The following is a 17,299-nucleotide window of genomic DNA, read 5'->3' as shown; positions in this document are numbered from 1 at the left end:
GTTCTTAAGCCATTTTGCCACAACTTTGGAAGTATGCTTGGGGTCATTGTCCATTTGGAAGACCCATTTGCGACCAAGCTTTCACTTCCTGACTGATGTCTTGAGATGTTGCTTCGATATATCCACCTAATGTTCCAACCTCATGATGCCATCTATTTTGTGAAGTGCAACAGTCCCTCCTGCAGCAAAGCACCCCCACAACATGATGCAGCTGCGTGGTCCCATGATGGTTATACTTGCGTACTATTGTTTGTACAGATGAACGTGGTACCTTCAGACGTTTGGAAATTCCAGACTGGACCAAATCTGAACCAATCATAGACATCTATGTTTCCCAAGTTTAGACAGTTCAGTATAGTGAAGTAGTGGTTCTCAAATCTCTCCAAGGGGATCCCAGGCCGTTCAATGTAATTTATCTATTCCAGAGCTAGCACACCGGATTCTTTCAGAACCAAAAATTAACCTGATTTCAACGTCCGGAAAATATGCATTTTCAAATTCTAGTAGTTTGCCTAATTTCAGTTTATGTGGCAAAACAAGAAAGTACAGTGTAGAGGATGGGGTCGGCATACTTTTTGGTGTGGTGTGTCAATTTACAATTTATCCTACCATTTCTAAAGATCTGCGAGCCAGTAATGATTTCCATATGTGCATTACAACTAATTGTGTCTCCTGAATATCTAATTGCCCACAAACGGAAGAATTCCATAGCTCGCTAAACAGAGGCACTGTCCCTTAGCACCACAGGCTTGATCTTGGAACACAGATTAACTTGGTGAATGGTAGTGACATTTAACCACGGGGTGGCCAATCTTCTCTTCAGTCAGCTTTGCGAATCCATTAGGTTTCCCCACCATAGTGGGGGAACGGTCAGTTGTAATAGCGAATATGTTTTTAACAAATCGACACCTCTTCTCAAAATGATCTGTGAAGGTTTTTGCTACATCTTCTCCTTTAGTAGTACCATGCATGGGTTTGAGACAAAGCAGCTCCTCACGTACCTGCTGTGAGTCACAGTATCTTGCAACAACTGCCAGACGTGGAATCTCATTCACATCCACACTAAACACAGGTGCGTCTTTTAACTCCACAGTTTGCCGCTCCATTACATGCAGACACAGGCATGTCTTCTTTCGTTGAGATGATTGTGTCTTTGTTAGGCAATCCATCAAATAAAACCTGCAAACTTCTGAGGAAAGCCTCCTTGATATATTCCCCATTTAGTAAATGGTTTTCCATGTTTAGGAATGCACTGTGCAACTTTATAGCTCCCCTCTGTAGCTTGATTTTTGACTGCATGTAGATTTGTAAACCCACTGATTTGCTTTTCATACCTGGACACGGCCCTCTTGATTCTTTCAGGCTTGTGCGCCTCATCCTTGGAGTTATTCCTCATGTCTCAGTTTCAAAATGACGTCAGGCACTTGATGTCCGACAAACAACAGTTTTACAACAGGGAGCGTAAACAGGCCAGTACTTCAGTAAGACAAATCCATATTCCCTTGTCCAAGACGCAATAAACGAGCATACAATTGCCTTATTTTTCTTAGCTAATGACATTTTTGCACCCTTTTAAATAACAAAAGAAGGCTTGCTAGCCGCTAGCCATGTGAAAACAAATCTCTCACCTTCAGCGCTGCCGTGGTTTTGAATTTGGCAGGAGAGGCGAGGCGGGTAGTCTTGCGCTGAATTAATAATATGAAACTCCTGCAAAATCATGAAGCCTATTGGCTAATCAGAATTGACACACCTTGGGAACTACAGCATTGCAGTGAATACCAATGCAACTTCAAAACCAATTTCAAATCTACCGCTTCTCAGACTTGCTTTCAATGAGAATGACAGATCTATAAACACATTTGTGACCTGTTTCAAGAAGCTAGGTGTACATCACACGTCACTACTTCACAGGAGATGCATTTGAATGTAAACATGTGAACTTTCATGTGCCTTAATAACAAACTTGTATGCCATCTGTAACTACCATTTTAATTTTTTATTATGAGCCTAGTTGGTTTAGACACGGAAAAAGCTGGAACCTTCCCGCTATCCATGATTGGCGGAGATAATGGATGGGCGATAGTAGCTACTAAAACAATTGGATACCACGAAATTGGGGAGATAAAGGGGTAAAATTAAAAAATAATAATAACATTTTTAAAAAAGATCATGGAAGGGCTGGACATGCTGAGAGATGAGTTCGGATTGGTCTGCCATGTAGCATGCTTCTGTCTAAGTGTGTGGATAATCCTTGCTGTCATCAAGGCAAAGGGTGGCTTTTTGAAGAACCTCAAATATATTTTGATTTGTTTAACACTTTTTTAGTGCTTACACGATTCCATATGTGTTATTTCATAGTTTTGATGTCTTCACTATTATTCTGCAATGTAGAAAATAGTAAAAATATAGAAAAACCCTTGAATGAGTAGGTGTTCTAAAACGTTTGACCGGGAGTGTAGTTGGTTAGCTTTAACTCCCTGCAGATTCATGCATGGTGGCTATGACAATCAGTTTGTATTGCTTGTAGTATGCGTTAGGATTATGGTTAATTGTTTAGCTCACTCTGTTTAGCACATGGCCTCACATGTGAATCCTTAAAGAGATGGGTGGACCTAAGACTTAAGAGGGTGTGAATGATGCTGAATGGGTGTAGACAAAGAAGAGCTCTCCAGTTGGTGTACCGAAACAGTGAAGGGCCATTTTCTCAAAAGTTTAGCATCCAAAGCATAATTCCTTTTCCATTATTCCTCAGCTACAGTGTGTGATATATCATCGCTCTACTTTTATCCAATGTAAAAAAAAACACAATTTCAAATTTTGCTACATAAGACCGAATTGAGGTGGTGGGTCACATTCCTACGTGAATTTGGTCAGGTCACCCAAAAAGTTACATAATGCAGATTTAAAAAAGGGACAATCTGAGAAGGTTCAAATGGCAACTTAATGGCAATACATTTCTCACCTTTCGACCTCAGCTCTTTGGCCGGGGTTTGTTATAGCAGCGATGTATTGCATGATGTATTTGCTGGCTTCCGTCTTTCCGGCTCCACTCTCCCCTGCATTGGAAAAACATCATTATTTTTGTTATATAGTGCCATAATTTGCTATAGCTTTGTACTGCAATGTATGTGACATTTCAGATTTGAATTCAATTGGAACCTCTAAAATGTGATCTCCATTATCATGGGCTTTTTTTGAGGTGAGTTTAGGGTTTTGAGCCATTCGAGACAGAATATTCCTCTCTTCACCACTAAGTGGCGCTTTATCAACCAAATACTTTCACCATGCTGTCACAGCTTGTGGTTACATAGCTTGTTTTCTTAGAAAGAAGGCAGCGTTGACCCTGCTATTTTCAACTAAATAGGGTCATATCGATTTCCCCCAAAATACTCTCCACCTAAATGACAATCTCACATTACTCCAGCCAGAAAACATTAGAGCAAAAGTCAGACATTACAAAAATATTTTGAGAGAACATTAAATTTGAACTTTAAAAGCTACATTTTCAAACAAAATCTAAGTTGGCATCCAGGAAGACGTGACTTGACCTGAACCAGTGTTATATGTACATGTATTACTTCTTATAAGCATGTATGAGCCCTTATGAATGTCCTATTATAAAGCTTAGAATATGTTAGCTATGTATTTATATGCTGGAATTAGTTCACTAGACAGACAACCCCCCCCCCCCCCCCGTTACCTGAGATGACAATACAGGTGTCCTTGTTCCTCCTTTTCATGGCTTTGTAGGCTGCGTCTGCGATGGCGAAGAGATGTGGTGGTCGCTCGTACAACTCCCGGCCCTTGTACTGCTCGATGGTGTCTCGGCCGTAGATGTTCATGGCGCGGTAAGGGTTAACCGACACCACCACCTCGCCGATGTAGGTGTAGATACGGCCCTTCTCAAACCTGCAGCCACACGAGAGAAAGAGCACAGGGAACTCCGTCACCTGACAACACGATGCCATACCGCTGAGTCATTTCACTGTTACAGGACAGGGACAGGTATACTATTTAGAAAAACGCACTTATTTAAAAACATACCTTAATAAACAGCACCACAAATGCAGTTCAGTAGCACAGTCCAAAGTAACATTTTAGCACCAAAAAGCAGCAGAGACTCAGGCTAACACCAGGTCATGTTTACATCCCTCTCTCTATATGTCAATCCCCCCCCCCCCCCCCCCCCCCCCTCCTTCAACACTACAACACTTTACGTCAGACGATGATAGCTTTTCTATAGTGGTCTGCAGCCTAGAGGGATGCGCGTGTGTGTGTGTGTGTGTGTGTGTGTGTGTGTGTGCGTGCATACTTGTGCGCGCGTGGGGTTAACATACTTGTGCGCGCGTGGGGTTAACATACTTGTGCGCGCGTGGGGTTAACATATCGCCAAGAAGTTACATACAGTGTACCAGACACATGGTCCTACTATGACAATCTTTTTTCACCATGTACATTTACACAGAACCAGAATTTGCTTTAGAGTGAAGGTGCTGCCAGCAATAGACAATACAGAAACAGAATACATAGACACGCGTCTGTATTCCACATAGACATCATACAGAATATGCAATATCGCTACAGTAAACACAAAACTCTGGAGTTTAGACTGATTGCAGTGGGAATATACCATTTAGAGAGGGGGATATACTGTATGTAAGCAGAGAGGGATGCTGCCACGGTGACTGTATCCAGTGCATATACAGTGTTGTGCAGAGGTGTACATAGTGAAAATGCAATATAGTGCAGTTATTTGTATTAGAGGCCATTGTTGGGCAAGGTGCAGTGTTCGGCCCAACGCAAAGTCACTTCATCCCTATGAGCCCGATGGTCGGTTGATGAGGGCCACTGTTCAGGTGGAGGGAAGCTTTGATCATGATTGACCTAAACCGTCTGCCAGAGTGGAGTCTTTGAAAGACGGGGTGTCCGGGGGTCAGCGATGATCTGACCTGCACGCTTCCTTGTCCTGGATGCTGCGGTGCCCCCGTGCTGAAACATGTCCCCCCCCCCAATCTTAATACGCTGTATCCTGATGGAGTCAGATACGATCAGCTGGGTGAGTTTGTGCTGTAGCAGGTCCAGAATGATTGTGTTGAGCTAAAGTCCAGAAACAATATCCTTATGTATGTCCTTGGGTTGTCGAGGTGTTGGAGGATGTAGCGAAGGCCCAAGAGGTTGTCCACAGACCTCTTGGCAGGGAGGGCATCGGTGGTGGTTTTGAGATGGGACAGAATAGGGTGCTCAAAATGGTATGGCGGGGCCCCAACTCTAAAACCTACACCCAACGAGCCACACTGATCCTCGAGCAGTGAGCTGTGCAGACTCCAGGGAGAGAGAGAGTCTTGACTGGGACTGATCTGGACCTTCTCTCTCTATGCCCTCAGGCAGCCTACCTCACTTCCTTCTCTGAGTGGACCAGGGTTTCTCCCCCCGCCTACACAGAAGAATAGGGCCTTTCTTCTCAGCTACACCCCAGTCAGGCCTACCTCTGCTTTGGTCCCAGGGTTCCACCTGGCGGCCCTGGGTTCCAGAGGCCTACACTACCAATATAATACAGCATATCTACTATACACCTTCGGAATCACTGCTTGTCCTGAGAGTGACGCTCTGGATTGATGCACTTATTTGATTGAACCTGTTTAGCCCTGGTCAGCCACTGAGGGCCGATCCTATTTTACAGTGCTATAACGACCCGGTTAGTGGTTACACCGATCTTACAACAATAAACTACCTTTACTACAGCCCTGGTTATCCATGTCCTTGAGTCCCTGGAAACCTTGGCATTCAATGAACGTGGAATTGTTTTGGCTTGCTAATCTCTGTCCACAATCTTTAACGTCAGTGAAGGGATCACATAGTGGTTCAGCCTGCATACATGTTCTCGGATTCCGTTTTGATTCGGACTCCGATAAAGCAGCTGCATTGGTGATGTTAGATACTGCCCATATCGAAAAGAGAAAACAGAGCGATCTACAAAACATTGACAGAGCAGCTGAGGAATAGCCACAACACATAAACACGGGTTGTTGTAGAACAGTACAAACAGAAAGAGCAGAAAAGGATGGCTATAGATATTAAAATGGAGAACAAATGAAGAGCTTAATTAAAACTACACAGAGTACACACAGAAACTACAATTAGCCACTTTCACAAACAAGGACGCCACCGCTAACTCTCTGACAGGTCAACAGGCGGCGGTTAGCTCATTCTTCTGCACCCAGCCATGTTTGAGCCCTCATGTCATCAATCCCACGCACCACTGGGCACGGGTGACACCAAGACACTGTGCTCGTGTGCCCAGGGTGGCATTGTGTCCCCAGGCAGGGCCTGTTGAAGTGGTGGGCGGGCTGGCAGCCTGGCATGCTGGCTGGTGGCACGTCCCCTGGTGCGAGTCAGCCCTATGACTTGATGTGCCAGCACATTGTAACTGTATGTGTCATTGTGATCCATGTGGATTGTATATGTTCGATGTCATTTCTTTACGCTCCTTTGCTGCAAAACCAATTTGCCCTGGCTTTGAACTGGCACTGGAGAAAGAGCTATTGTGCCATCCTCCAGGGCGGAATGCTGCTGCGTGCACTGCCTGCTCCATTGTTCAGACGTCAATTGGGGGTCTTTGTCTAAGAAGCACAGATAGGCCGCCTTCTCCCTACATACCCTGTGCCAACAAAGAGAGCTGCCCACTTAAAGTGCACGTGTCCAATGGCTTCTGGGGGAATGTATACAATGAACTACCAGTTGGGAGTGATCTATCTGTGATCTCAGTTGGAGGGAAATCAACTAAATTGACAGCATAATAATTGAAGGTGAATCTACGTAATAGGTTACTGTAGGCTCAGCTTTCAGATGTGACGTGGGGAAAATACTTTAGCCCGAATGTCAGTGTTATTGAGAACATCACAAGGGAGTGTAATTTTGTCATTGTGGTTTTGGTTTCCATCCACACCCAATATGGAACAGGAAAAAAAGCTAAATGATAGGCAAGGAAATATCCTCATCTGTTTGCGGTACAACTAAACTAAATTATTATTCATGGGAATACAATGTCCCACCCAGTTTCAACAATACAGACAGTGTCTGGTAAAATCCCAGCAGTGACCTAGTGTTTTCCCAATATCTGGCTTTTATAAATGGACATTATGATTAACATCCTATTGCATCATAATCTATAGTTGGTATCAGAGGGCATCAGTTCAAAAACAGAATCAATTGTGTGTGTATTATGATGAGACATCTGTGGGAGTGTGTGTTCTCATTCTGAGGAATTTCAGTAACAGAGAGATAACTAAAAAGATAAAACAGACTGGAGTGGGAGTGTAGGCTAAACATTGTGTGGATGTTTCTGGGAGGTTGGGAAACGTTGTGGGGCTTTGGGTCCCGGGCTATGGTCTTTAGAATAATTGGAGGTGGGTGGGAGGTTTCTATGGTAACCCCTCCTTCTCCTCCCTTTCCTTCCGTTTCCCGGCAGCACTAAGGAGGGGTCCTGCTGGAGAGAGATCAAGGCTGTGGGCCGTGCCAGTCAGATACAATTCCCCTCACAACTGGGCCCGGCACAGAAAGAGAGAGGGGGGGGGGGTGAGTGGGGCCGAGACCAGAGAGAGAGAGAGAGCAGAGAGCGAGAGAGACACACTGTATATATACACATGATATTACATTTGAAATGTCTTAATTATTTTGGAACTTCTGTGAGTTTAATGTTTACTGTACATTTGTACTGTTTATTATATACTTCACTTGCTTTGGCAATGTTAACATGTTTCCCGTGCCAATAAAGCTCTTGAATTAAGAAAGGGAGGTCGGAAAGGGAGAGAAAGAGAATTCAGGACTCGAGAGTAAGGTGTGGCCAAAACTTTGAGACTGTCGCTTTCACTTGACCTCTACTGCTCTCTTTTTTTTACACTGGTTCTCTCTATTTCAAGTGACTGCCTACGTGTCAGAGAGATTTGTTGTGCTAATTTCCTGCAATTCTAAGGTGGAGAGAAATGTTAGAGTTTTTATGATATCGGAGTGAGAGTGACTAACAAAATCAATGGGGGACCCCCCGGTCAGTAATTCGACCATGATTACTATACGTTTAGATAGCTTGTCGCTAGACTAACTTACCAATGGGGTGTAACAGTTCAACAAACCTACGGTTCAGTACGTATTGTGGTTTTGGGTTCACGGTTCGGCTACGGTACAGCGGGAAAATGAAATGCCAACAGTTACTCTAGATAATTTTTGTTTATTTGTCTAAATAGAAGTTTTAAAAAAGTGTCCCCGTTCCAAAATGGACCTGGGGCTTTCCCAGCTGGACAAATATGCATAAATACATTTTTCAATATAGGAGACCCGTTCCGAATGGACCCGAGGACGACCAGTTCCGTATTAGACATGGTCGGATCTGAGTGAGGGAAGCAGCAGAAAAGTAATTTTATAAGCTACTTTATTAACCAGAACTGATACAGCACGAGGGAGAGGTGGAGGAGGAGCCTTGAGGTGTGTGTACCATGAGCGAGTGACACGGGAGCAAGGAGGGAGAGACAGCAACCAAACATAAGCCGTCTCGCGTTAGAATACTAACTTCTAGCTTGTCATAGCTATGATTTTACTGAGTTACAGTTCATATAAGGAAATCAGTAAATTGAAATACATTCCATTAGGTGCAGTCATGGGTGTGCCTTGGAGGGCAAAGGCCCACCCACTTGGCAGCCAATCAGAAATAGTTTTTCCACCACAAAAAGGGCTTTAGTACAGACAGAAATACTCCTCAGGGAAAGATGAACTGAGCAAAGTACAGAGAGATCCTTGAGGAAAATCTGCTCCAGAGTGCTCAGGACCTCAGACTGGGGGCGAAGGTTCACCTTCCAACAGGACAACGACCCTAAGCACACAACCAAGACAACGCAGGAGTGGCTTCGGTACAAGTCTCTGAATGCCCTTGAGTGGTCCAGCCAGAGCCCGGACTTGAACCTGATCAAACATCTCTGGAGAGACTTGAAAATAGCAGTGCAGCGACGCTCCACATCCAACTTGACAGAGCTTAAGAAGATCTGCAGGGAATAATGGGAGAAACTCCCCAAATACACGTGTGCTACGCTTGTAGCGTCATACCCAAGAAGACTCCAGGCTGTAATCACTGCCAATGGTGCTTCAACAAAGTACTGAGTAAAGGGTCTGAATACTTACGCAAATGTGATATTTAAAGGTTTTTTATTTCTTTCTAAAAAAATGTTTTGCTTTGTACTGTGTGTAGATTGATGAGAGAGGGGAAAAAAACTACATACATGTTAGAATAAGGCTGTAACGTAAGAAAATGTGGAAAAAGTGAAGGGGTCTGAATACTTTTTGAATGCACTGTACTTCCCATTTAACTTTTTATTACGTCACTTTAATCTCCTAACTTGCTTTGCCACACACAGAGGCTATCAGGTATGAAGGTAAGACCCGGATGCAGACCACGTCGAATAAACAATAGTTTCATATCCCAACAGGGGTAGGCAATAGACAGGTCAAGGCAGGCAGGGCTCAGTAAACCAGAGGTGGGGCAGCAGTACCGGGTGGCAGGCAGGCTCAAGGTAAGGTCAGGCAGAGGTCGGTAATCCAGAGGGGGGCAAAGGTACAGGTCGGCAGGCAGTCTCAGGGTCAGGCAGAGTGGTCAGGCAGGCGGGCACGGAGTCAAGACAGGCAAGTGTCAAAACCAGGAGGGTGAGAAAAAAGAAACTGGAAAAAGCAGGAGCTGAGACAAAACGCTGGTTGGCTTGAACAAACAAGACGAACTGGCAACAGACAAACAGAGAACACAGGTCTAAATACAGAGGGGATAAAGGGGAAGATGGGCGACACCTGGAGGGGGGTGGAGACCATCACAAAGACAAGTGAAACAGTTCAGGGTGTGACAAAAGCTCTATGACTAGTGGCGCTGTGATGACTTGCGATTAGCCGACAACAACAACAAGCTACACGCGCCACTCTGGGCTGTTCTCATTGAGCAGTGGAGAACATACTATTCATGTTTTATCCACAAATCTCTGTCCATCGCCAATACAATCCACTGTGAAGCTAAAATGTTCCCAACTGGAGATTTAAACGATAATAGAAGATCCTCCAATTGTGGTTTATCGATCCGACCACTCGCCTTCTACAAATCAAATCAGATTTTATTGGCCACATACACATGGTTAGCAGACTTCAATGCGAGTGTAGCGAAATGCTTGTGCTTCTAGTTCCGACAGTGTAGTATATCTAACAAGTAATCTAACAACTTCATAACGACTAGTGATACCTTTATTAAATCCATTTATTAAATGTATTAAAGTGGCCAGAGATGAGTCTGTATGTTGGCAGCAGCCACTCTGTGTTAGTGATGGCTGTTTAACAGTCTGATTGCCTTGAGATAGAAGCTGTTTTTTAGTCTCTCGGTCCCAGCTTTGATGCACTTGTACTGACCGCGCCTTCTGGATGATAATGGGATGAACAGGCAGTGGCTCGGGTGGTTGTTGTCCTTGATGATCTTTTTGGCCTTCCTGTGACATTGGGTGCTGTAGGTGCCATGGAGGGCAGGTAGTTTTCCCTTGGTGATGCGTTGGGCAGACCGCACTATCCTCTGGAGAGCCTTGCGCTTGTGGGCGGAGCAGTTGCCGTACCAGGCGGTGATACAGCCCGACAGGATGCTCTCGATTATGCATCTGTAAAAGTTTGTGAGTGTTTTAGGTGACAAGCCAAATTTCTTCAGCCTCCTGAGGTTGAAGAGGTGCTGAGGCGCATTCTTCACCATGCTGCCTCTGTTGGTGGACAATTTCAGTTTGTCTGTGATGTATACGCTGAGGAACCTTCTCCACTACTGTCCCATCGATGTGGATGGGGGGGCGATGCTCCCTCTGCTGTTTCCTGAAGTCCACGATCATCTCCTTTGTTTTGTTGATGTTGAGTGTGAGATTATTTTCCTGACACCACACTCCGAGGGCCCTCACCTCCTCCCTGTAGGCCGTCTCGTCGTTGTTGGTAATCAAGCCTACCACTGTAGTGTCGTCTGCAAACTTGATGACTGAGTTGGAGGCGTATATGGCCACGCAGTTATGGGTGAGCAGGGAGTACAGGAGAGGGCTGAGAATGCACCCTTGTGGGGCCCCAGTGTTGAGGATCAGCGGGGAGGAGATGTTGTTTCCGACCCTTACCACCAGTGGGCGGCCCGTCAGAAAGTTCAGGACCCAGTTGCACAGGGCGGGGTCGAGACCCAGGGTCTCGAGCTTAGTGACAAGTTTGGCGGGTACTATGGTGTTAAATGCTGAGCTGTAGTCAATGATTTTGAACAGCCTTCTTACATAGGTATTCTTCTTGTCCAGATGGGATAGGTCAGTGTGCAGTGCGATGGCGATTGCGTCGCCTTTGGACCTATTGGGGCGGTAAGCAAATTGGAGTGGGTCTAAAGTATCAGGTAGGGTGGAGGTGATATGATCCTTGACTCGTCTCTCAAAGCACTTCATGACGATGGAAGTGAGTGTCATTAGATAGTCATTTGGTTCAGTTACCTTAGCTTTCTTGGGAACAGGAACAATGGTGGCCATCTTAAAGCATGTGGGCACAGCAGACTGAGATATGGATTGATTGAATATGTCTGTAAACACATCAACCAGCTGGTCTGCACAGCTAGGGATGCCGTCTGAGCCGGTTAACACATTTAAATGTTTTACTCACGTTGGCCATGGTGAAGGAGAGCCCACAGGCTTTGGTAGCAGGCCATGTCAGTGGCACTGTATTGTCCTCAAAGCGAGCAAAGAAGTTGTTTAATTTGTTTGAGAGCAAGACATCAAAGTCCGCGACGGGGCTGGTTTTCTTTTTGTAATCCGTGATTGACTGTAGACCCTGCCACATACTTCTCATGTTTGAGCTGTTGAATTGCGACTCTACTTTGTCTCTATACTGACGCTTTGCTTGTTTGATTGCCTTGTGGAGGGAATAGCTACACTGTTTGTATTCGGTTATGTTGCCAGTCGCCTTCCCCTGATTAAAAGCAGTGGTTTGCGCTTTCAGTTTTGCGAGAATGCTGCCATCAATCCACGGTTTCTGGTTAGGGAAGGTTTTAATAGTCACTGTGGGTACAACATCACCGGTGCACTTGCTAATAAACTCGCTCACAGAGTCAGCGTATTGTTGTCTGAGGCTACCAGGAACATATCCCAGTCCACGTGATCGAAGCTTGGAATCCAAATTGGTCAAACCAGCATTGGATAGACCTGAGCACGGGCTTTTCCTGTTTTAGTTTCTGTCTATAGGCTGGGAGCATATACACGGCGGTGACTATAAATCGAAGGGAATTCTCTTGGTAGATAATGCGGTCGGCAATTGATGTAAGGAATTCCAGGTCAGGTGAACAAAAGGACTTGAGTTCGCCTCACAAAATAATTATTTGAAATCCGCCAGTTAAGATAGAAATGTTGATTGCAACGCGCACATAGGCTGTGGTTGTTTCAACGGAATAGCCTAGAATGTTTTTTTCAGCTCAGATTTACTCATGAGGCAATGGCATACAATGCAGCGTAGGCATAGCCTATAGGGCTAGTGTTTTTATTTTAATTTTAAATATTCATTTGGGTTCACAGTGCAGACTGAACCGATTTCCAAGTACCGAACCGTTCAGTAGGAATAAGTCTACCGTTACAGCCATACTTACCAATCTAAAATGTTGTAGCTGACATGGACCTAAATTTAGTGACTGTCAGTGAATGCACAACCCCCCTCCCAAAGAAAACAAGTGGGGGAGAGGGAATTGATGCACAGGCCTACAAAAGGGGGGCTGCCAGTTGCCCATCCCTGATCTATTCAATAACTTGTTTATCTACAGACGATGCCTAGGGGTAAAAGGGCTAGGGGTTGTTTCTGGACACAGCCAGACACTGTGTTAGCCAAAAACTGTGTCTAGAGATCCAACAACACGTGGTGGCTGGCTGTTATCAGTGCTTCAAATTGTTGGGGACTTCCAGTAATTAAGACTTGGATAATATCCGGCTGTTTCACTTTTCTCTCTCTCCGTGACTATACCATCAAGCAGCATTCTGCTGTCTCTGTTTAGACTGATTTACAGCTTATCTGGCCCAGTGCATGCTGGGTATGACCTTTCATGGATTATGGCCCTCTCACACTTTTATGGGGCAGTTCATGAGAGAAATGGAAACTGGTGATTCAGGGATAAGTAAAGTTTTTCTACTGGTAGTTAAGGGTTATTTGAGGCCATTTTGGGTCATTTCAGCCAATGCAATTGTATAAGAAGTCATAGTTCTGGAAGTGTTTGATTAAATTGAAGAGATATTCACTTCAAAACACCCATTACTGGTCAAGTCATAAATATAAAACAAATATTTAGTCACAGGCATCAATTGACAAATCCAAGACTTTGATAATCTGAATGACAATTTCAAGTCAAAGTACATACTACTGTATATCTGATACAAAATGTTATTCGATGGCCTACTGGCCATTACACCTGAATGAAGCAATCCTAGCATCAATCCCCCCCACTCTTTCTACATGCATCCACGAGCCTCCTTCTCCTTCAGCTCGTCAAACATCTGGGGACTGCATTAGGAGATTTTCCGCCGCTTTGTAAACCCTGCTTAGTGCTAAACAGCAGCTCCTAGCTCCCACTCCAGCCTGTCTGCCTGGCTGTGGAAGACCAGGGGCCTTCAACACTTAACACTCCCAGCCCTTGGCCCAAAGACAAAATCAATCTTTATAAGCATATACTGTAGGAGTGGATCTGGATTCCTCCTCTGTACTGTAGCGTAGCTACTGGAGCACAGCTGGAGCAGGGCTGACTGGGTGAGCTCTACCTCCCCTCTGCTCTAATGACAGCACATCTGCAGATTTATGTTTCATATTAGCGCATGAGTTTTAGCCTAGCATGACTAGCATGTGTTCCCATGCACTCCACTTTCATTGGCCCGCCTCTGAATACTTAGGCAATGGGAGCCAGGTGTAAACAGCTTGGCTGGAGATCGGGTGGCTGACAGTAGTGTTTCTTTGTGCCTCGGACCTTTATTGTCTATACCCTGACGGAGAAGATCACAGCTACTTCCTAGGCCAATCCTGAGCTAGGGGAGCTCAGCGAGAGAAGAAAAGATTCATTTTAGTCAGATTAAGTTTCAAGAATTCAATAAAGAGACTTCAGAGAGGGGAGGGGAGTCTGGCTGGCTGTTGGGCCTGTCTGCCGGCCCAATGCGGAACCCGTTTGCACTTTAACACGTTGGCCAGTCCAGTCACTAATGTAAAGGCACAGCAACCAGCACATAGGAGGATGACGATAGGCCGCTGGAGAGAGAGAGAGAGAAAGACAAGGCCACCCAAAATAGACTCAGACGTTACTCAGCAGGATATTTCAGGAAAGCACTCGGATTTCTGTCACGGGTAAAAAGAGTGCAGGGAAAAGCACAAAAACAGACAGAAAAGGAGCGAGGGAGACAAAGAGAAAAGGGAGAAGTTAGATGCAGAATCTTAATTTGACCAGTTTCTCACAACAAGAAAATAATCCTGCAGCAACAGGAAATGGGAATTATTGTGTGTATTATAATTAGTGGACATTTTTGGAGGGGTTGAAAGAGAGAGAGGGGGAGCGAGAGAGATGATAAAGAGTGGCTAGATGGCCAGTCAGAGGTGTGTGAAGTGAGTCATGCTAGTGCTGTGAACTGATCTCAGACCTGGCTGTGAAAGCCAGATCCCTCACAGTGCCTCAGGGAACAAAGCCAACAGGTGAACAAAGGGAACAAGAAGAACTGGAGAATGACATGACCTCTGTCCGCCCCAGCCGCTACAAACACACAGCAGAATTAGAATGACTCACACTTAAAGCATTCCTGCATGACAGGACACACAGGATTCCTACCAACCACCTGAAATCATTCATTCAAAAGTGTCATTCTGATCACTATCCACATGTATGCAACATGTGTCATTGTGTCTAAATTAGTTTCCGGGGTCTTTCAGCAGAAAGTTGATGTAACAGAGGATGTGGTTCACCTTGTTATAGCATGAGCCAAACAATATTAGTTGGAAGCCTAATCTGATTGAATCTATCAAGATTTAATCAAGGTCCTCCCAGAGCTTGGACACGTTGCCCTGGGCAGTAAGCATATGACAGACAGACTGATCTACTGAATGACTAGTACAGACTCTCTACATAAGATGGGTTACATTATGATCCTACTGTACTATAGACATATCAAGAAGGGGACAACATAATGGGGGGCGGCACGGGAGGAATTGCAAGGGAAAAAGAGAGAAAGATGGAGAAAGAAATCAATAAAACTGTATGAGGGATATGACGAGAGAAAAATTTGAACGAAAGAGTGGGGAAGAGAGAGGAGGCATTAGAAGGACCACAAACATGGCGCTGGACGGCCAGCGTCCGCCTGCCAACGCACACAGTCCACAAATGAGACGTCTGTGACTCTGAAGCCTGGCGGGACTTATTTTAGGAGGGGAAAGGCTCCAAAAGCACAGCCCTGTTTATGTAAGGGCGGTAATGTGTTTCAGATTACAGGGGGTTGTATGGAAATTCTTGTGGCAAGGCTGGCCTTTTCAATGCTGGAGAGCGAGAGAGAAAAGGAAGGAGACATTTTTGAGAAAAGGCTATCCATGTGCTGGTCCTACCTTTTTCAGCTTTAGAAAATAATGCTGTAGGGAATACTGAGGTACTGAGGAAGCAAAAGTCAAGGAAATAGGGAGGGGGAGTACTGTATGCTAGGCTAGGGAGAGGTCTAAAATACTACCAAATTGTGCTGAAAAAGAGGAATGGAATAGAGTCTGGCAGTAGTCTAGTTCAAAAACTCTGATGAATACAGTTTGCTGCTAAAATGTTGAGGATTGCGTCGGACTCAGTGTAAGAGTATACAGCTACCATTCTATAGGTAACTGCCAAAGTAATCGAAACACTTGGCAAATGAGGGATACAAAGTATATTGAAAGCAGGTGCTTCTACACAGGTGTCAATCCTGAGTTAATTAAGCAATTAACATCCCATCATGCTTAGGGTCATGTATAAAAATGCTGAGCAAGACATTATTTTGGCTCCCAATGGATATGCCCCCATAGAATGACATTGCCCCCATCCAAAGGGCACAAGTGGTCACTGAATGGTTTGATGAGCATGACAACTGTGTAAACAATATGCCATAGCCGTCTCAAATCACCAGATCTCAACCCAATTGAAAACTTAAAGAAGATTCTGGAGCATTGCCTGAGACTGTTTGTCACCACCGTCGACAAAATGATGGAATTTCTCATGGAAGAATGGTGTCGCATCCCTCCAATAGAGTTCCAGACACTTGTAGAATCTATGCCAAGGCGCATTGAAGCTGTTCTGGCTCGTGGTGCCCAACACCCTATTAAAAACAATTTATGTTGGTGTTTCCTTTATTTTGGTAGTTGCCTGTACATTTGCAATGATCTTGTGGGGTGACATTGTCGAAGTCTCCTTCTAGTCATCTGCTTTCATCAACATCCATCCACCTTCTTTGCTGTTCTTGGCAAGAGGAACTTTCAGCTGGGCAAAGGCAAGCGAGAAGCAGAGAAACGGGACGAGTTCTGTGTCTTTAAATAGTGACTACCACTAAGGGGAGAAAAAAAAAACTTTAATATGAGGGTTTAGGATCTAACATTCCTGGAGGCTATGTGGCGTGTTATCGCCAATTATTATTATTTTTAGCTCCAGGGTTCAGCAATGTCTGTAAGGACAACGTGTTCTCCTGGAGTTTGTTTTTATCAGGGGAAGAACAAAGGGGGAAGAACAAAGAAAAAAGAAATATGCAAGATCTGGCACAAGAAAGACCCTTGGCCAAGTGCTACCATACTGCATTAACTCCAATGGAGCATGGTCTACCCCCAAGCCAAAAGACTCCTGAACATCTAATCAAAAACACCTAATCTAATCAAATATTGTTATTTTACTGCTGCTCTTTAATTACTTGTTACTTGTATTTCTTATTTGTATTTTTTTTTAAACTGCATTGTTGGTTAGGGGCTTGTAAGTAAGCGTTTCACTGTAAGGTCTACTACACCTGTTGTAAAATTTGGTTGATTTGGTCGAAGGCAATGTATTCCACAATAGATTTGCTTTTCTGACTCCTATAAACTCTCCTCTATGCTAGAAGAAATAGTGTGGTGTTGTATATTAGTCCGATCCTGTATCATGGAAAGAGGAAGTAGAACCTTTCACCTATCCAGTCTGCTTCTGCTCACTGCACCCAAACCGTGGAGACTTTGATCCCAGTGATTGCTCTGCAGGGAAGGAGTCACATGGAGGGAGTCGGGTTGCTATGTTTGGTGT

General features: G+C 44.6%; 1 protein-coding gene across 1 annotated transcript in view; it reads right to left on the bottom strand.

Annotated features, from left to right (window-relative positions):
* The window catches only part of LOC110499120 (unconventional myosin-Id), a 118,728-nt gene that overhangs the window by 82,021 nt on the left and 19,408 nt on the right, over nt 1-17,299 (bottom strand). Inside the window, exons 2-3 of the mRNA XM_036955947.1 lie at nt 3,701-3,909; nt 2,963-3,056 (exon numbers count right to left, since the gene is read on the bottom strand). Of these exons, the coding sequence (XP_036811842.1) occupies nt 2,963-3,056; nt 3,701-3,909 (303 nt within the window). The remainder of the gene's footprint in view (nt 1-2,962; nt 3,057-3,700; nt 3,910-17,299) is intronic.

This window comes from Oncorhynchus mykiss, chromosome 20 (assembly GCF_013265735.2).
Source record: "Oncorhynchus mykiss isolate Arlee chromosome 20, USDA_OmykA_1.1, whole genome shotgun sequence".
Taxonomy (NCBI): domain Eukaryota; kingdom Metazoa; phylum Chordata; class Actinopteri; order Salmoniformes; family Salmonidae; genus Oncorhynchus; species Oncorhynchus mykiss.
Note: the sequence above shows the minus strand (reverse complement) of the source record. Positions and strands in the feature narration are given on the sequence as shown.